Genomic DNA, 20,875 nt, shown 5'->3' on the forward strand with positions numbered 1-20,875 from the left:
TTAAATATGATTACATTTTTTTTCAGTTAGAGATAGTACAAACTATGGTCCAATTAAATACTTTGGGAACTGCTCAGAACACTTCATGAGTTTCGGAATGGGGGGAAAAAATCCATTTTATACGGTGCATCTCAGGTTTGTATTTTCATGCGATGTTAAAAGGTCTTTATAGAATATCAGGGAATCATGTTTGGTAGCATGACCAGCAGAGGACACTAGTTGTTCAACACAAACGCAACAGAATTGTTGCCTTAAAAAAAATTCTCACGCTTTTGATTTTTAAAAACAAAATATACGGAACAAATTCTAGTTATTAACATTTATGTTTGTGTTTGGTGTTAACATAAATCACAGTGTAAAAAATTGAAATTAAATACAAATTCTGTATTGTTTGTTGTGTATTACACGAAAACATTTTGCAAGTCTACAGTGGAGTCCTATGAAATAGCTGCAAAAGAGAAATAAAACGATTAGTATTATTTTTGTATGGTGAACTACCATACCTATCACTCAACAGAATGTTTGTTTTCTTACAGCATATTGTATAAAGTCAAAGAAGGAGACTCTCCACTTATTACCTGCCCCTTCACACCATACAAATTGATGAGGCCGCATTTAAAGGCACAGTGAAGCCCGTTTCAAAGTCATTGGGCGTGTTTGTGACAGTATAGCTGCTGCTGAAGGAGCTCTTTCCTTCCTGGCGCTCCTGCAGGCTTTTGAGATGACTCTGCAAATAAATGGTAAGGTGCACCTACTGTAAAAGTATTGTCATCAACTGTTATTGCCACAAATGGTGCCAAACAAGTTTTGTAATTGCACACAAAGTCGAAACACTTCACATCAATGTTATTTTACTTGTAAACTGACCGGCGCGAGAACATCCCCAGCATAGCGTTTTAAGAGTGGGGGCCTTCGTTGACGGTTATATTGAGGCCTTCTTCTGCACTCTGAGTATTTATGGTTTTTGGCATGTTCCTTCTTTTTCGGGTGCGCAGCTGCAAAATACACAAATATAAGTGTCATTAAAAATGAACCAGTATCACATGTTCCGACCGGGAGGGCGAAATCCCTTACATTCTATATGAGCAGTAGACTTCCACTGTGCCAATATGCCAGTCGCACCGAGAAATGGGCCGACGGCAGTGGTGGCCCAGTTGAACCAACAGAATGGGAGAATGGGAGTGGGGATGTTTGACTAAATATATTATTAACTTGATCAAGGAGCATGAGGGCACCCACAAAGTAGTCCACGCACAGCATCACAGCAGTAGCTCCGAATGCAGATGTGTATGTAATGACAAAGAGTCTTTGCCACCGCAGTGCAAGAACAACCGCGGGAACGCCGGCAGCAGCGATGGCTATGAAGGGCACCCACGTGGGCACAATGGTGAAGAACTGGCTAACCAGCACCTGGACTGCGCAGCAGAGCAAACAGCCCAATTGGAGACTGCACAGGAGCAGACCCAGGGTGGTCAGCAACAGGCTCGCCATGCCGCAGAACACCCCGACACCCAGGATTATCCCGGCTTTGGTTTCGGCCCGTGCGTGGGCTTCTGGTAACGGCTGGGTGTGATAGAGCCAGAGGACAGTTGCCGATCCAGATAGGAAACCGGAAAAGAAGACGATCATCTTAAAACAGCGGTACCCTGCCAAAAATAGAGGTAAGTCATAAGAAAGTACATTTAATCCTTTCATGCACAAAGTGTGATTTTGTTTTCCTTTAATGTTTTCATTACATTCATGCAGGGGAAAATATATATATATATATATATATATATATATATATATATATATATATATATATATATATATATATATATATATATATATATATATATATATATATATATATATATATATATATATATATATATATATATATATATATATATATATATATATATATATATATATATATATATATATATATATATATATATATATATATATATATATATATATATATATATATATATATATATATATATATATATATATATATATATATATATATATATATATATATATATATATATATATATATATATATATATATATATATATATATATATATATATATATATATATATATATATATATATATATATAAAAAAATATATATATATATATCAAAAAACAATGTATAGAATTAGTAAAATTAATTAGTCATAAAATATACATAATCTTTTTAAATTAAAAAAAATACTGAAAATATACATAAAACAATCTAATATATCAAATCGAAAAGAAGAATAAAAAGAATGATCCAAGTTCTATATTGTGCTCTGGAAATTCTATTTGGATTCATAAATTGAATGTGATTGGTCACTGATGATGTATTGGTTCACTTGCCTGATTCGATTGCGGCAAGCATGGGATTGATTCCTATTCAGTGGGAGTGTAATTGTACATGCACCTTGTAATAGCAAGCTGATTGTCTACCCCTGCATGTCTTACACTTTTTCCATTTCATAAATGAAAAAAATGAATTTCCCCATTATGTGATCAATAAAATATGGCCATCCATGTTAAAGAGATTTAGTTTCACATGCTGCTCCTTCAACATGAGCAATGGTACTCATGTGAGTGCCAAGAGGAAGTCTTAAATCCTCTTTGCACTTTGTGCTGCATTGTGACGCCAGGCAGCAAACAGGTGTCACTTCCTTTTATCACTTATCCCCTTGAAAGGCAAAATACATCTGCCATCCACCACACACGCACTTTTTGACGGCTTGCGCTTTCTTAACTCATTCCTTTGACTTCAATTGGTCTCACTGGGACTGAAATATGATAATTCACGGACAGCCCTTCCACCATTGATCAATCATAGTAGCCGTGGTTGTCTCGAGATGATGCTCTTTACATACGTACCCAAGAAGCAGTAGATGAAGCCCACCAATAGCCAGACCAAGCAGACAACAGTGGGGACCAATTCATGGCTGCAGTTTATCTCCAACACACATTCGTCCAGCCGAGCGAGGGGCTCGTCAGTAGCCTCGACGACCACGAATGCCATGCGTGTGATTGCGCCCTGGTCACGCTGGAAGGAGAAGCGATAGACGCGTTCAACTGCCTTGCATTTTATCACCTGCTACTCCTGCAGAAAGAAAATAACAGCTATTCAGTTTCCTCTAGAATAGATGAGTTTGTTTTAAAAGAAGAAGAGGCTGAAAAACCTGGACTTTCACTCAATAATTTACTTACCTGCAGGATATAGATTATAGATGAAGACGGCCCGCCATATCCTACAGTGTTAAACAGCTAAACTATTTAATGGATTCACTTCGTATCCGAACAACGATGCTGACGCGGAACTCATATTGTTGTGAGAGGAGAGCCAGGTAAGCTGTCCAGGCACAGCTGACGTTCAGTAAATGGAATTAAGGAAGCTTTAGCAAGAGACCTTCTGTTTGTAAAAAAAAAAAAGCTCTGCTCTCGGTTGAGAAGTGAAGAAATTACTTGCCTGTGAGCCTTTATTTATTAAAGTTTTTTTTTTTTGGGACTGTCGACCCCTTCATTCAAATTGAATATCGTTCATTTTTCTTCAACAATACAATCGCAAAGAGGTCAAATTATGTTCCTCACATGGAATTGATGGGATGCAAAACCATGAGGGACAGATGGATTTTGCATCCTGCCATCTACTGGCAGATGACACATTTGCACCCCTATCTTGAGTCCATCAGACTTTATTGCCTGAATACTGATATGAAATAGTCAAACTGTTGGATTGACGTGAGCTGCAAAATGAGTTTTAGTGGTAGAAAAAAATGATTGAACAAATGCTTTATAGTTGAAAATATCTTGTGTGAAGTGTGTGAAAATATGCAATGAATTGAGAAAGTCCAAAGTATTGTCTTTAAAGAGCTACACCTCTTCCAATCCCCTCAATAAGCATTTATTTTCTCTTCTATTTTGCTGAAAAATTGTTTCATTTCGGCACCAATTATCCTGCACGAAAAACTACGGTCAGTCCAATCCAACTATTCGGCATTTTCCTTTTCTCTCCGAAAGAACCACTAGGCGTGTGCGATCTCTCTTTCCAATTTACTTTCAATGTAGTTAGTACCTGTTGCACCTCGAAACATGAATTCACCCAGACAATCGATTGCCAAGATACCTGTGTCTACAATTGTTTGTGTCATTCGGGCCTGCAGAGCACTAAGTATTGATCTATAGTAAGCATTTAGCTTGCTAAATGAATGTGTTTTCCACCTGAGTGCTTTGAAGGCCCTATAAAGGGAAAACATATATTTACACAGTGCTCAAATTGATCCGGCCAAAGAATGTAAAATGCTAAATATATAAATGCAAGTTGTTTCATATGAATGTCTCAATCAAGGTTTGGAACCCAGATCAGTCAATTGTAAAAGCAATCTATATTGCTTATGAACAATCTCTCCATGCAATGCATCAGACTGTATGGAGCAAAAAATAAGAGGATACTGATCTGTTTTTTTGTTTGTTTGTTTTATGTTGGTGATAAAACTAGTGTTCGCATGATTTGCAAATGTATACATGATATATATATATATATATATATATATATATATATATATATATATATATATATATATATATATATATATATATATATATATATATATATATATATATATATATATATATATATATATATATATATATATATATATATATATATATATATATATATATATATATATATATATATATATATATATATATATATATATATATATATATATATATATATATATATATATATATATATATATATATATATTGCAATTCATTTTTTTATGTTTAACACAATGTCCACTTCATTTGAATTGGGGATTAATATTGCAATAAATTATAAAGATAATAAATATTTAGCTTGTTCCATACAATATTTTTGACATTTGGAAAAAAAAATACATCTGGGTCATTATCTTTGACAGCAATGCCTGACACAAGCTTGCTATTGTCCGGTTGGGTTGTGCCTGGAAAGCATCTCGTTGTACAAATTACAATACAAAAAGTATGTATATGTATTTATATACCATGACAATAAAGCTTACAATACAATACTTAAGTTTACATATCAAAGACAATAACTGAGCGAAACCTTATGACTTTTAAAAATACAACATCAACCTCAGTATAGAGCACAAATTTGAAGCCCACTTTTTTCAAACGAAACAATTTGTGTGACTTAATAGCATGTAGAGGACAGCAATAACAGAAAAGCATCAAAAAACAATTCAAATGTTCTAAAAACACACAACAAACCAATGCCGCTGCTTAATTGTCCCACTATGCTTTTGAAGACAGCTCTTATATCATAAAATGACCTACAAACATCCTAGATGAAGAAAACAAACATGATGGCGTATGAGGCTCTCAATAGGCTCTTTGTGCTGCAGCACTTATGCTTCCTGAAGGGCACTTGTAGTAGATGAAGACAGATACTTCCGCCTCCTGATCGAGGTTACATTTTTTGCAAAACATCATACTAACTATCCCATTGACAATCCAGACCGTGCTCTCTCATTGCATCAGGTGTTGCTTATCATTGTTGAATTATAATCAAGTGAAGTACTTCTCTGCATTTCAAATGATTTGCATCTCCATGGTAATACGGCAAGTGTGTCCCATTAAGCTAATATACAAATACAGTCAACAGACATTACATTGAGTTGACACAACTACGATAAAAAGTATATTATTATATTGCCCACGGCTCCAAAACACACATGCCAAGTTAAATAGAATATGGATGAAAGCAAATTGAAAATAAAAGTTTTCTCTCCTAAACCCCAGATATTAGAGAATATATTATGTAAAAAAAAAACAAGCTGTTTGTCTTAGGCCACATTTACACAACAATGGCCTAAAGGCAACAAAAGAAAAGTGGTGTTTTGTTTTTTGTGTGTGGTGAAATCTGTGCACACATATACTGAGCAGATTCTCACCCGATTGGGCTATTTTAAAAGACTCAGAGAGAGAAAATTCAATCTTAAAAAGTTGTGTTTTAATGCATTTTTGCTGCAATCCAAAGGTTTTACAGGTTGACTGTCTTTACGAAGACAGCTGTCACCTAGATTCATTTTTGGGTTCTCAATCGTTTTGACGGCAATGTCAGTGGAGAGTTTTCACATTTTTGTAGTTTCAGCCTACCAAAAAACTGTCTCTGTCTAGAGCAGGTGTCATCAAGGGCCTCTGTGGGTCCTGGTTTTTGTTATAACCGATCCAGGACAGACAGATATTTTATCATAAAGAACAAAATACATTCAATTGACATCATTCACTGGAAGTATTAGTACATACCTACTACTGTTTGGCCGACAGAACAATACTTTTATGCACTCAAATAATCACTTTAAATTATGCATTTTTATCCCCCAAAATGAACCTCTTAATGGTCCATTGGTTGATCTCCTCTTGCTCTGTGATGGGCTCATTGCTCTCCCGGGACAAATCTTTGATCACGCTGTAATACACGGGAACGTTGTATTCCACAACCTCCTCAGTTTGCCGACGGCTGCACCTGCAGAGCTTCTTGAAGGCGGCCCGAAACTTCTGGGACATGAGGTTATAAACGATGGGATTGATGGCGCTGTTGGTGTAGATGCACATCCTGCAGAAGAGCAGGAACCATGTGTTGTGATAAGGAGGGTCGTAGAAGGAATTGAGCACGACCAGCGTTCGGTAAGGCAGCCAGAGGATGGCGAAGAGGATGACCACTGCAGCTAGCATCTTTGTTATCTGGAGCGGTACAGGCAAAGAAGAAGAAACAAGTTGTGATTGCGCGTCTGTATGACTATAAATTTGACTTTTAATTTATCAAGTTTAAAAATGAAAAGCAGTCCCGCTAATCAACTATACCAGAGGTCGGGAACCTTTTTGGCAAAGAAAACCATACACAATTCATATTTTCAAACATGATTCCTTGAGAGCCATTCTCAGGATTTAAAAGAAAAAAGAAATGAAAATGTGAGCGTTTATTATTCATTTCACCACTTTGAAAGTAAAAAAAAAAGTCTAAATTCTTTTGAGAACATTATTTCACTGTCGCTAATCAATGAGTAACAATGAGAGAATGTATGCAGAAGACTCTAATGAAGAACATTTTTGATTTTAAAAAGGCGCTAGAGATGGTTCCGGCACCACATTGTCGGCGTGACGCTCCCATTGGTGCGTCCGGGACTTTGGTCTTTCACCAGCGGTTCTCTTATTTTACCACACAAGTTCGCGGAGAGCCATATACACCCATCAAAAGAGCCACATATGGCTCCCGAGCCATAGGTTCCCTACCCCTGTACTATACGTACCTGCTTCCTGGTAGAGACAGCCCCCCTATGGACCTTCTTGGTGTTACCGGATCGTCCTCGATGAACCGAGCCCCTGTCATGGAGATGCGAGGGCAGAGGGCTCATGAAGAGTATCCTTGCGATGAGGCCATAAAGCACCATGGCCAAGACAAGTGGGATCACGTAGAACAACGTAAAGTCCAGGAAGTAGATTGGCATGTAGAAACTTCTGGACACCCGGTATCCGCAGGTGACCACCACGCCGTCGGTGTAAACGGTTTCATCGGTGTCCACCAAAAAGAACCACATAATACAATAAAGGGCGGTGAAGATCCATACAGCGGCAATGATTTTCTTGGCTCGCGACACGGTGCATATGAGCTGAGCTTTGATGGAGTGACAAATGGCGATGTATCGTTCGATGGTGAACGCGGTGATGGAGCAAGAGGACACGTTGATGCCCAGATATTGCAGATAGGTTATACACACACATCCCGCGTAGCCGTAAATCCAGTATGCCACCACATCAGAGATGTTGGGCAGGCCCGCGGTCAAGAGCACCAAGAGGTCAGCCATTGCCAGGCTCACCAAGTAGCAGTTGGTTGGTGTCACCATGTGCTTGGTCCGCAACACCACCAGAACCACCATGATGTTCCCGGCAATCCCCGGTCCACAGATGAGCAGCGTCAGGAATATGGTTACCACTTGCTCTTCTAAAGGGTTCTGAGGCATTCTGCTCAGCTTTGCCACCCGTGTGACATTATTGGCACCGGTTGTAAAGTTCTCCATCTTGCGATATAGAAATCTTCTGCTTTTGCTCAACGGTGCCAATACGAATCCTGAAGACACATTGGGACTTGAAACAAAACTCATTTGCTTTACTGAGAGCCAGAAAGGATCAATAATCCTCTTTTTAAGACACTAAGTCTTTTATATAGAAATTGCTATGACATTTAACCACATCACAGATAGACTTTTTAAAAATAAAAAAAAATAAAAAGCATGCATTATCATAGAAGTCTGGGAGTCAAGATGTTTTACTCACCATCACTTGGACAACAGCCCGCGGTGTAATGTGGTGACCACGCTCATGTCCAATCCAACCAGAAGCGATGTGGGCTCATTTCTTTTTCTGTCACTCCCTCTATTTTCCCAACAAATCCCTCCCTCACTCACATTCATCCACTTGTAATGTACCGCTTTGTGCCGTCACCAACTTGAAAATCAATTCCCCCCTCATCCAAGCTGGGCGTCATGGAAAAGCTACACTTAAAGCTGTGAGCAGAAACCCTGTCAGATAATTACTGAAGATAAATTATGGCAAAGTGTCTCCAATTTTTGGGTATCCAACTCACTTTCTATTAACCATCATGACATATATTTTCAATATACCATACATATTTGTTTTGGATTTCTGAAGTGCCCAAACTGGTTTTCCATCTTACCTTTTTTATTCAAAAATTGTCAAAAGTGTGTCATACATGGGCCCATAAAGCTGAATTTCACAGACAAATGCATACCAATATAGAAAGTAATTCTTCACTACGTGTATGTGCACTTATCTCAAATATTTTTAATATACTATTAACTCGTCGGTTATGGTTACTAATTCAGTTTACCCCTTATAACATTACACAACTGTAAGGCGCATAGATTTACGTATGAAAAAGTAATCGCATATACTAGTTCATTTGTCATTTCCTCTTTCTGACAGATTTAGTGTGCTGTGACTGTTAAGATGTGAACAAAAGTCAGGTTTAAAATAGATAGGGGGTGGGGAATGATTTATTTCTATTCTGGTAGGAAGTCTTAAAATAATCTTAAGAAGCCTCTGCAAGAAGAGCGTATTGTTTTTTTTTTTTTTAAGTAATGGAAATAGAACATAATATTTAGGCCTTCAAAGAATATTTGGTCAAGTACAAAATCAATTCCACAGGTTATGCTTGAGATGTTGTAATGTATTGAATCAGAACAAAGGACCATCATGACATCTAGTGGAGGTGACTGCTGAAAAGAAACATGAACTGACTCTTACTGTAAATACAGACTTAGGGCAGAGGAATGTTTTGATTTGTAATATCAAACTACAAATCTTTGGACTTTAGACCATGTTTGAGCCATTTCCATGGCTCATCCTGCACCAAACAAAGTGGCTCTGCCTGAGTTATATTTTGTTAAAGTGTTATGTTTCCTCCAAGTGACTGGTTGATTTGTCTTGTTTGATGTTATTCTCAAGTATTAGCAATTGAGCATTATGAATGTCACCTGCAGATAACCAAAATACTTTCTTCTGGATCCTTTCTGGTACGGCTTTTAGCCATACGGTAAGCCACTCGCCTCTCTTCCTGCTTTTTATAAAAGGACGCACAGATTTTCCGACGCAGCCGCTTGGCGTACCCTTCAAGGAACACGAGGAGATAGCTCATCAGCCACAAACATCCGAGCAACATGCTCACACCCGCATTGGGAGCTGAAGTCGTGGCATCACACAGTGACGATTCGGGGCTGAAGTTCCACTTGTATTCTTTATTGAAGTCTGTCAACTGTCGTGTGATGCAGGATTGGGGGATGATGCAAAAGACTGGTGAAAACCACTGCACCTGTTGATGGTGAAATTACAAGTCAAAATATTACAATACATTTTATGATCAATTTATGCCATGTAAGAATTTTTTCACCTTCCACTTTGTTTTTTTTTTAACATTTAACAAAAAGTACAACCCTTTTTTTCCTCACCTTATAACTGACACTGATGCTCGCAGACATGGGTGGAAAATCTAGCAACCATGGCAGGATGACTTCAACTACATGATACACAAAGTAGTCCAAAGCTGCTATTAAAGCTATTGCGGTGAAATATAATGTCACCACTAGTAGTGATATGACACTAGGTGCGCATTCCCCACAGTAGAGCTTCAATTTTTTGAACAAAATTGTTGAATTTTGTCGATTGACGCGTGTCTCCTTTAGTTTGGAAATGGCGACGTTATCAAATTTAACGGATGTCAAATAAGATTTCAAATAGCGGGCAGATTCAAAAACCAGCCAAACAACAAGAAAAGCAGCAAGAATTCTGTTGGACAGAAGTTTGTACTGTGTTAACATTTTCCTCATATGGGAAAAGTTGATTTCTACTTGTCCAATCATCTGAGCGAACCTGCTTTTCACCTCAGAAACATCCACATTTGTGTAATGATCCAACTTCCTTAAATTGGTGACAATATTCAGGTCCTCCTTCCTCACTTTAATGGCTTCCTCCACAATTTCTTGCCGGGCTGTATTCAAAAGCCCTGAAGAGTTCAACAAGGTTTTCGAGAAGCCCTCAGCGGTGCACTTGAGGCTTCGAACAACTGCGCTCACATTCAGGCTGATGTTGGGGATGACATTCAGCATCAGAACCATAACCGACGCGGAGATGAGGAGTTTGCGGCCCTGCTCGGTGCAGACGGTGGGAAGGGTCATGGTCAGAACACAGCGCAGCGGGTGAAACAGGAACATGGTCAGCCACACGGCCAAACCGTACCCCAGTGCCGTGTGAAGAGATGCGTAGACGTCATACTGTAGCGTTTTGGATAGCCAGTGGTGGAGGAGAGCACCAGTGATGGCAGACAGAACAAGACAGAGAGAAAGCAGGATCCACAGGTGCCGGCCCGTGGGCTTCGATGACGAGTAAACACCCCATAGATAGGATGCGGAGGATTTGACTGTCTCCCTGCAGTATGCTGTCCTGTACAGACGACACACGTATTACACCCGCCCTGACAAAAGAGGAGTTGGAATAGTACTATTGACAATACTATATACACTGCCCCCGATGGCCAAGGAGGTTACGCCAGTTTATTTGAAGCATTAAATGGCAAAATTCTTTAGACTAAGCCACGGGTAGGGAACCTATGGCTCGGGAGCCATATGTGGCTCTTTTGATGGGTGTATATGGCTCTCCGCGAAGCTCTGTGGTAAAATATAGGAACCGCTGGTGAGAGACCTAAGTCCCAAACGCACCAATGGGAGCGTTCTGCCCGCACTCTGGCGCCGAAACTATCTCTGGCGCCTTTTTAAATCATAATTTTTATTCATTAGACTCTTCTGCATGCATCCTCTCATTGATACTCATTGATTGGTAACAGTGAAATAATGTTCTCAAAAGAATTCTGCCTTTTTTTTACTTTCAAAGTGGTGAAATGAATAATAAATGCTCACATTTTCATGTATTTTTACTTTTAAATTATGAGTATGGCTCTCAAGGAATCATGTTTGAAAATATGAATTGTTTATGGCTCTCTTCGTCAAAAAGGTTCCCGACCCCTGCTCTATACACTGCCCCCGATGGCTAAAGAGGTTACGCCAGTTTATTTGAAGCATTAAATGACAAAATTCTTTAGACTAAGCCATTCAATTATGCAATTACTATTGTTTATTTAAGCAAAATGTGATGACATGCTATTTTCTTACAATGCCATTCACAGTGATTAACGTTCACTTAATGTGTATTCGGTCTGCTGTCTGGGATCATTCCCACATTGCAATCATTAGTCAACAAGGCACATGTCTATGTGTAGGAGGAAAAACTATGTGCACCCGTTCGAATTTCTCAGATTTCTGCCTCACGTGTTTTTAGTGACGTTCCTTAATTTTTAAACTATAAGCCCCAATTTTCTTCCACCACTTTGAAATCTACGATATAATCCAATGGACTTTATCCTGTACATACTATAAACAGTAGTACAATAGTTTTCTTGTTTATTTAGGCAGGTGCAGCAAGCATTTTAGTGTCTTTTGTGATTACCCACTTTTTGAAGAAAAGGTTTTACATAGGAATTGCTTCAAATTTTATGATGAAGCCAGCTTGTGTGGATTTTTTGGGTAAAAAAAGCACTCAAATACAATGTAATGGTAACTTTCAGGTATCAAAACTCACTCCTCCACCCTATCTCCCTTCCAAGTGTGAACTTTAGAACGAAAGTTTCCATCAATTGTCCCGTCATGCAAATCATCACCTGGATTGAAGTCAATATACACTTCAGAAATACTGTAAAAAAGCTCAATACTACTTTGGTATTTACTGTAGTCCTCGGTTTACAAGTTCCTTATTTTGATGTATTAAAGAAATACTATGTGTGCATTAGAGTGGCACTTTGAACAAATTCAAACAATTATGTGAGAGCACTCATAAATCTGGGTTCGAAAATAAGCAATCCAATTTGTATTCACAGTCCTTACATAAAGTTGTAAACATAAAGAAATAATGGTAGTTCTTACCTGAGAGGCTCAACAACACAATCGGCTTCAAACTTCATTGTTGTGTCTGGAGAAAAACATATTGGCAAATTATGAAGACTAAAAGAGGAAGCGTGGTGGACAGCCGCGATTATGTTGCTGTTCCAAAACAGGATCTGCAACTTGAATTGGCACGAGAACATGTGACAGGGACATTGTCTTGTTGAAGATAACAAGAAATTGAGAGATCAAGGGTATTTTATTAAACTGTACAAAATAAACCATAAAAAGGAATCATTTGGTCTCTTCCAAGTCATACAGTTATTCGAGGTAAAATGATTCAATAATTCCAGTTATTCAATGCACATGGTCAATCACAGTGTAGACAATCACAGTTTGAAGCATAAACATCAACTGATGTAACGAATCATCACATTTTATTCCTCTCCTGTAGTTGTATTTGGAATGAAAGTTCCGCATTGAACGCTTTTGCAGCGACCCCGCTAACACTAAGTAACCACGGCAGCCTTGTGGAAGTTAACCATTGCTGTCAGGCGTGTGACTTCCGATTGTTTATAACACACCCGACATGGGGGGTCCTGACGTTTACAAGCATTTCTATCTCAGAAACTCGCAGAGTCCAAATCGTTAAGTGCTCATGAGCATGTTTGTTCATTTTCAGGTGCAAACTCAGAGCAAGGTAACAACCCTTAATACTTGGCCTCATATAATATAAATTCTCAAAATGAATCACCCACGCATAAGGCGTATGTAACAAGCATCTTTGCATCGTACGTTGTTAACAATTTAAATGTGTTAAAAATGTCTTAACAAAACGCTTAGCTGTTTTGAAGTAAATTCTTGCAAAGTTCCAATGTCCGTAGATTGTCCGTCCCTTGATGTGTTTTTCATGTTGAAGGAGGAACTAAATTGATCATGATTGCTGCACAAAAGGCTTAACGGTAAAAAAAAAAAAAAGTAACAGCTGAACATTAAGAGGGTTTCCTTCCTACCAAGCAAACATATCTCAGTTTTGAGTTAAATCAAGTTGTGTGATCAGAGAGTAACATTTGGCATGTGAACGACAGTCTGATTTAGAGGTCGAGCCCAGTCAGGGTAGGCGTCAAGGTTGAACATGGCTTGCCCCCAGGTGTTTATGGCAAGTGTGACTGATAGGAGACCCAATATATTCATGACAATGCCAGTTTTCACCTAAGAGGGAACACATTGAAATGTCAGGCAGTGAACGAACATCAGGTCAAAGAATGTGTGTTTGTGTGTTGATTCCTGGCCATACCATGTCTTTAACCATGAGATGACCAGATGCAAAGGCGATGGAGTTGGGTGGCGTTGACACAGGAAGCATGAAAGCGTATGAACTCCCGACAGTTGCAGGGATCATGAAGTACAGAGGGTTGACGGACACGTGAAACGCCTGCCAAAAGCCAAGAAAATCCATACATAAATCCATACATGTATACGACAGTCTACCTCAATCGCTCCAAGTTGGAATGCTGCCCAACTGGGATGATTAAGCATGGCCACTGTGATTATCAAGCTTGAAGCTCTTCTACTGTCGCACAACTGCCAGAAGATGGCAGCGTTTTATGTTTTATATACTTGAGCCCACAAAACAGTGGCATTTGTATCAAATGTGCAAGCCATTATGTGTATGAGTCTCAATATGGGCTTGACGGATTCAGAATTGACAAAAAAATGGCCATGTCATCTTATGTGGCCTTGAGCAAAAAAAGTTTGACACATGCTATTAAGGTTTAAATCTGTTTCAACAAAATCAATCAAGAAACAGAGAGTAGTGAAGTACCAGATATATGATGAAAAATAAAGAATGAACTAGAAAGAATATTCATTCATTCATTTTGTGAACTGCTTATCCTCACAAGGTTCGCGGGGGTGCTGGAGACTATCCCGGCTGACTTCGAGCAGAAGAAGACGGACAACTCTACACACAAAAACCAGCCTGCCTGACATTTTTTTGGAATGTGGGAGGAAACCAAACATGCAACAACATGCAAACTCCACACAGGAGGACCAACCCAGGATCCCAGAACTGGTAGGCCAAGGTGCTATCCACTCACCCACTCAAGAAAATGTTACAAAACGAATAGTTTAACACAGGTCGATGTCGTCTACAAAGAGTTATTTTCAATCGAATGACAGAGATATTTGAAAAAATCCACTAACTTGGTCAGTCAACCACATGTAAAGCAACAGTAGTTGAGCACGTTGTGGTTGTGGTAATGAACTGGGATGTAGACCTGTTGTAAACAAACCTTGACTGGGTTTTAGCCATTGGATGTCCCCTTTGCAAAGTACAAAGGAGACACATAATGATTAGAGACAATAGGGGTTAATATCTAACAGAGGACAAAGATAATCATATCTGTTGCAACACCACCTACAAAGTGTCATTTTTTTTAATCGCACTGAACCATGTTTTCTCTCCTCCACTATGGAAACCCTGAACAAAACGCAATTATAATAATACCATGAAGTCACTCACACATTCGATGTGAAAAAACTCTCACAAGGCAAAAAAATCCTACACTACAACCAACACTGCTTACAAATCTAGTAATCTTTGCATGTCAAAAACTAAACTGGGTTTGATCTCAGGTCCCCAGAGCTGTGAGACCGACAAGCTGACCATTCATGCCACTGGGCCGCCTACCAAATAATCTCACTAATGATAATCATCTCACACAATAAAACTCAAACCTTGACCAACACAGCATTTCATCATATGATACAGCCCGGATTCATGTCCAGTTTGTATGTGTGTGTATGTAATAAGAGGAAGACATATACTAACTAATCTGTAGTTCAATCAAGGGAAAGTAATACCATATTGCCTGTAGTCGATCATATTGTAGATGCCTATTGCCAACTTACGAGTTCAGCTATGACTGGTAAGAAGATGATAATGGTGGCCGTGTTGCTGGCAAACTCAGTGAAACAGGCCACAAAGGCTGTGATCAACATCATGGCCGCGGCAGGAGGGACCCTGGCCAGGGGCTGGAGGTGGTCCCCGATCCAGGTGGCCAATCCGGATTCCTACCAGAGAATCCGACAAGTCAAAGTGAGGTTTACTCCTATCTCAAATATGAGAAAACGTAATTTTGGAGTGCAGTTTCACCTCACACGCTTGCGCCATGGCAAATCCTCCTCCTAGCAACAAGATGATATTCCAAGGAACCGAGTCCTGGGCTTTCTTCCATGATAGTAGAGGAACGTATGGCACGTTGGAACCTGAGGGAAAATTCAACAACCACATTTGAAATGTTTGCTTTCTTTAACTTGTATCAAGCAGTTTATTTATCCAGCTGAGCATAATAAACAATCTCACTCGTGCACGTGTGCCAAACAGCCACAAAACATAAGGGTTTTCAAGTGGGACTTCACACACTGTACACACATAGAAAGTAGCTTTGTGAGCTTATCCTGATCGGAGAAACAGAGAAAGTATAGTTTCCTCCAGACAGCCAATGCAGTTGCTCTCTAATCTCTATTATTAACATTCCTTAGCTTACTTGTGATATTTTGCAACAATCAGACCGAAGGAACCTCTAAAGACTAACTAACTAAAGACTGTTTAGTTCAAAAGCTAAGAAAACACTAATACATGAGTGGGTTTTGAAAAAAATTATGCCAAGTCTGAATAACCACTTTAATGCGAATAGAATCAAATATGTATTTTTTGAGCAATTCTGCAGAATTTGCTGATTTTACAGTCTGCCATCATTCGATTTGGCTCTGACTGATTCAGAAAATGAATGAATGATTATCGGTAAAAATCACACTGACCTTTAGGGTCCAGCCACCAGCCAAGGGAAGGCTTCTGCGAGGGGAAGAAAAATAATATGGAAACGATGATCACACCAGTGACTGCATCTGACACGTAGCTGCAAGCAAGGTCAAAGTCAAAGTCACCCCGGCTTAAGTACTGAAACAGCGGTAGGACAAATTTCAACGATAGCCTCCTTACCTTTTCTTAAAAAACACAGACCAGCCAGTGAAGAATTTGGGATCCCTAGTGAACAACAGAACTGCATACAGCACAAAGAAGAAAGAGATAGCTGCCTCTGCAAAACTAAAATGAAATGAGCTGTTAATTGTGTCACTTTCACAATACAATTTGCTTCTTTATTAATTTGGCTTGAAGACATACATGGGTCCTCACTTTAAGGGCCCGAGTTTTCTGTAGTCCTCTTCAATGAGAGCACGTGCTTGGGCCTCTTGGTTTGCTCTTTGGTCATGTTTCTTGAAGCACAGGCTGAGGGAGACAAGTGTGGCCAAAAAGTTAATAAAAGACTGTACAAAATGAGTCGCAAATATTATGAAACCTAAAAGCTGACTGCGGATTGACTGAGGAGCAAAACAGTGACATCAGTTTGACATCATGTAAAAGACTGACAGGATCTGTTATACATTGCATACTCAAAGTTGAAGGTGTGCAGAGACCTTTGGAGGGTTATATGCTCAAAATGTAAAAGAAGGCAGTACACTGGAGACTGTGATTGAGAGTATGAGAGTACGTAATGTGTGCAGTGGCGGAACATGTCTACGTAGTGCCAAGGTGCGCTGAATATCGTCTGGATACTTGAGCCGCCCAGTACAGTTTTGGGGTGCTGCCAGAGATATTATTTAAACACTATATTCTAGTTTCGTGGATCTGATTGCCTCTCCTTGCACAACCACGCCGCTAGAGGCCCAAACCCATTATATGGGCGGCCCGATTGGGCAATTTGTTAGCGTGTCGACCTCACAGTTCAGGGGTCCTGGGTTCATATCCAGGTCACGTCCACCTGTGTGGAGTTTGCATGTTTTCCCCGGGCCTGAATGGGTTTCCTCCGGGTACTCCAGTTTCCTCCCACATTCCAAAAACATGCATGGTAGGCTGATTGGACACTAAATTGCCCCTAGGTATAGGTGTGTGTGCATGAGTGACTGATAAAGCTGTGGTGTTTGCTTCCTATCACGTAATTGGTAAAATTCTAGATAAAGCAAATATTTTTACCGTGTGTTCAAGCCTCCGTGGAGGAAAGCGATCCATAGCCAACCCAAAAGAAGGAACAAAAGCATCAGTGGGAATGCAAATGCAAACCAAGAGCCAAAATTGATAACATCACACTCTGGAAAATAGCTGGAGAAAAAAAGAATATCATCAAAATAAAAGAACCATTATGTATATAAAGCCAGACGGAATGTTACTTTCTGAGTTGTCCAATCAGGATGAGGTTAGGTGCAGTTCCAGTTAGTGTGGCGGTCCCACCGATACTGGCCGCATAAGGAATGCAGATTAGGAAACCTTTCCACACTCTCATCTGATATTGCGACTCTGATTGGATCTCTTCGGCGGTCCTTGTGTCATTCTGCTCTGCTGCGTCCATCCTTTTAAAGATGATTAGATCTAAATTTTTTCTAACATTAAACTCAACAAAGCGAACCCCTGTTTTACTCACCCATCAAGGGATAGTATTTGTTTCTCTGAGGAAACTGAGGGAAGCGAATCCATCCTATTGGCTTGACCTGAAATCAAGCAGAAGTGGCATGTTCACAAAAAAGGAAAACAGATCTGGTTGATGTTGTTTACTTTAGATAAACACGAAATAAGTCACAATTCAATTGGAACGTAACCATTGAGATGCATCAATTATTACCTAAATATAATACATATTGAACGCATATATATATATATATATATATATATATATATATATATATATATATATATATATATATATATATATATATATATATATATATATATATATATATATATATATATATATATATATATATATATATATATATAATGGTAATGTAATGTTCTCCAATTACCAGCTGAGCGGTACATATTCTATAGAGTAATTGCGCTAATGAATTAGAATGCAGAAAATGTAGGAGTGCAAGAATATTGTGTCACACAAGAAACTGGAACCATTAAAAGGACATATCAAGAAAAAAAACCCTATCAACATAAGCAGCAAATGTATTAATATGTTTGTGAAACTTTCTGAGGTGAGAGTTTAATCATTCAGAATTTAAAAGGAAAAAATGAAATGCACACATTGCATTTCAAAGGCGTCATATTTCACTGGGACATCTCACAATTAACAAGTAAAAAAAAGAAATAAACGTACCAATAGCAATGCCATCATCATGATCCTTGATCGACTTGCATTTCCGCTTGAGGCTCTCCAGATCCCCGAAGAGACTCTCTAGAATGGCATTAGCGATGGGGAGCATCATGGCTGTCGTGGCTGTGTTGCTGAGCCACATGGACAGGAAGGACGAAGTCGTCATCATGCCCAATATGAGCCTGGAAATGTGCAAAAGACGAAACAATTGAAACTTTTTAACACATTGCATTATAATATTTTGTCATTTACCGCCTTTGTCAGTGACAAACATCTAATCTAATTTGAAATAAGAGGAGTACTGAATGATTATTTTTTTCATGTACTCCTGTCAAGCCATAGTGGCGCTTTGATTTATTACAACACTAAGGGATTTATTTCTCTGCGATAGCGTGTCGGGCAGTATATATGTTCCACCAATTAAGTTTAAGTACCATGTTCAACAGGCTCAAACATGCTGTTTCAGACTAGTGCTTGGGCCAAATCTTAAAGGGAAATTCAATCAAAAGGAACGCTTGAAACAAATATTTTAAAAGTAAAAAGAAAAGTCCTTCTTTAATCTAGGTTTTGTCTAGTTTCACCCCCTTTCAAGGACCACACAAGGGAATTGGGGGCCGGCCCAATAAATCATGTAATAAAAATTGAACCATTGAGGTAATCAAGCCGTTGGTGGTTTATGATCTATTATCCATGAATACGTATCTGAAAATCTATAATGGGAAGGTTTATTTTCCAAGATTTTCAAGCCAAACGTCCTCCATTCCAGGACTGACTTTTTGTCGTGTTTCCTCACCAGGCTGGTTTCACTCCTGCTAGGCTGAGGACCTTCAAGGCTATTCTCCGATGGAGGCCCCATTCCTCAATGGATGATGCCATTACCAGGCCACTTAAGAAGAGAAAGTTGGTCTCCAGGAAGTATTGAGGACAAAGTTTTTTGGACGAAATGATCCCCAGTGTCGGAAAGAGGCAAATGGGTAACATCGCGGTGACGGCGAGGGGGAGCGCCTCGGAGCACCAAAAGGTAGCCATGAGCACCACCACATAAAGACATCTTCCCTCCTGAACACAAAGCAGGTAACATTAATTTGTATAACATACCTCAACAGTGTCATTTCAAGTGCATTACATTACATGAAAATCAACAGGACACAATCAAGAAAGAGAAAGTATAACAATGCATTCACAAGTCACATTAAATCATAAAAAGATAGACCACATAATCACTCTGGTTGACTGGGATTTTCTTTGACAGTCATTTTTTTTACAGTTTCATGCATAACAATGCAGAATTAAACTAAAGAAAAATGTTATCAAGAGCAACTATATCATTGCTGTTCAATGGAGTGCAACAAAATTGGCCACAGAATTCTAACAGCAAGTCGCAATCAGTCAGAGCTGATTTCAAACTTAAAGAGAACAGCAACCGGATCACATCATTTACATGTTGAACATTAATGAGACATTCTATAGTAAAAATGGTAAAGGACATTTAAAAACAGTTGATATGATTACTTTCTAAGCAATTCAATCTATTGGACTAGTCTATCACTCACCTTTTCGGGCAAGGTCACCAGTAAAGGTGAAAAAACCAGAGGAGTTATCAAGAGCACCAAAGGTTTGTAAACGCACAACAACTTCTTGGACAGCACAGACAATTTCATTTCCACACCTTTGAAGTTTGACCTCAGATAGCAGCGAGAAAGCGGGCACGCGACTTTTTATAGTCTCGGCAACTGCACGCAGAAGATTAACCTCATGCTTGGCTACAGGTTAACTCCTCGTACGGAGGTGTCAAATAGTTAAGCGTGACACACTGGTTTTCCATACAAGGCCTCTCCCACTTCCATCTTTTCAGCCCCTGGCGTGCAAAAAGATTCACACACATGCTGAGAGAGCAGCTGCGGCCTCACATTCTTCCTCTTTACAAGCTCCCCCCTGTGTGGTAATTTCAAAACTATTCAATCTAACTCTCGATTATGTCTTGACAGGAAATAATGACAAACTGTTTTGGATGTGAATCATGTGTTTGTGCCAATGAAAATGAATGGTGTTCAAACCATTTTAAACTGGGAGGACAGGCAGGCAATAACGAGTGTGCCGTTTTTGATAGATTGGACATGGCTCTCTGTCAATAGCAGTCATTATATAAAATAAATCTCTCTGTTTTGATAGCAAGGAATGAAGAAAATATTGATTTGCAAATTTTGTCTGTCTACATGTAAA

General features: G+C 39.0%; 3 protein-coding genes and 1 pseudogene across 4 annotated transcripts; all 4 read right to left on the reverse strand.

The window, feature by feature from the left end:
• Positions 1-3: 3 nt before the first annotated feature.
• Positions 4-3,219, reverse strand: LOC144205560 (transmembrane protein 198-like; annotated as a pseudogene). Its single transcript, XR_013328124.1, has 6 exons — positions 3,205-3,219; positions 2,872-3,097; positions 1,075-1,646; positions 868-995; positions 579-727; positions 4-448 (listed from the first exon to the last, which is right to left on the reverse strand). The product of XR_013328124.1 is annotated as a transmembrane protein 198-like (transcript).
• A 1,942-nt stretch (positions 3,220-5,161) lies between these two features.
• Positions 5,162-8,439, reverse strand: LOC144199306 (thyrotropin-releasing hormone receptor). The gene is made up of 3 exons (XM_077720843.1): positions 8,320-8,439; positions 7,296-8,113; positions 5,162-6,729 (listed from the first exon to the last, which is right to left on the reverse strand). The coding sequence occupies exons 2-3, from the start codon at positions 8,061-8,063 to the stop codon at positions 6,349-6,351; spliced, it is 1,149 nt and encodes a 382-aa protein (XP_077576969.1). The 5' UTR covers positions 8,064-8,113; positions 8,320-8,439; the 3' UTR covers positions 5,162-6,348.
• A 639-nt stretch (positions 8,440-9,078) lies between these two features.
• Positions 9,079-12,594, reverse strand: ocstamp (osteoclast stimulatory transmembrane protein). The gene is made up of 3 exons (XM_077724738.1): positions 12,534-12,594; positions 10,011-11,001; positions 9,079-9,874 (listed from the first exon to the last, which is right to left on the reverse strand). Exons 1-3 carry the CDS (start codon positions 12,569-12,571, stop codon positions 9,536-9,538), a joined length of 1,368 nt encoding a protein of 455 aa, XP_077580864.1. The 5' UTR covers positions 12,572-12,594; the 3' UTR covers positions 9,079-9,535.
• Positions 12,595-12,731: 137 nt separating this feature from the next.
• On the reverse strand, positions 12,732-20,534 carry slc13a3 (solute carrier family 13 member 3). Its single transcript, XM_077729982.1, has 13 exons — positions 20,206-20,534; positions 19,446-19,711; positions 18,656-18,834; positions 17,975-18,041; positions 17,724-17,903; positions 17,530-17,655; positions 16,693-16,785; positions 16,498-16,602; positions 16,317-16,414; positions 15,649-15,761; positions 15,405-15,566; positions 13,789-13,926; positions 12,732-13,703 (listed from the first exon to the last, which is right to left on the reverse strand). The coding sequence occupies exons 1-13, from the start codon at positions 20,311-20,313 to the stop codon at positions 13,548-13,550; spliced, it is 1,791 nt and encodes a 596-aa protein (XP_077586108.1). The 5' UTR covers positions 20,314-20,534; the 3' UTR covers positions 12,732-13,547.
• Positions 20,535-20,875: the final 341 nt, after the last annotated feature.

Source organism: Stigmatopora nigra, chromosome 1 (assembly GCF_051989575.1).
Source record: "Stigmatopora nigra isolate UIUO_SnigA chromosome 1, RoL_Snig_1.1, whole genome shotgun sequence".
NCBI classification, from domain to species: Eukaryota; Metazoa; Chordata; class Actinopteri; order Syngnathiformes; family Syngnathidae; genus Stigmatopora; species Stigmatopora nigra.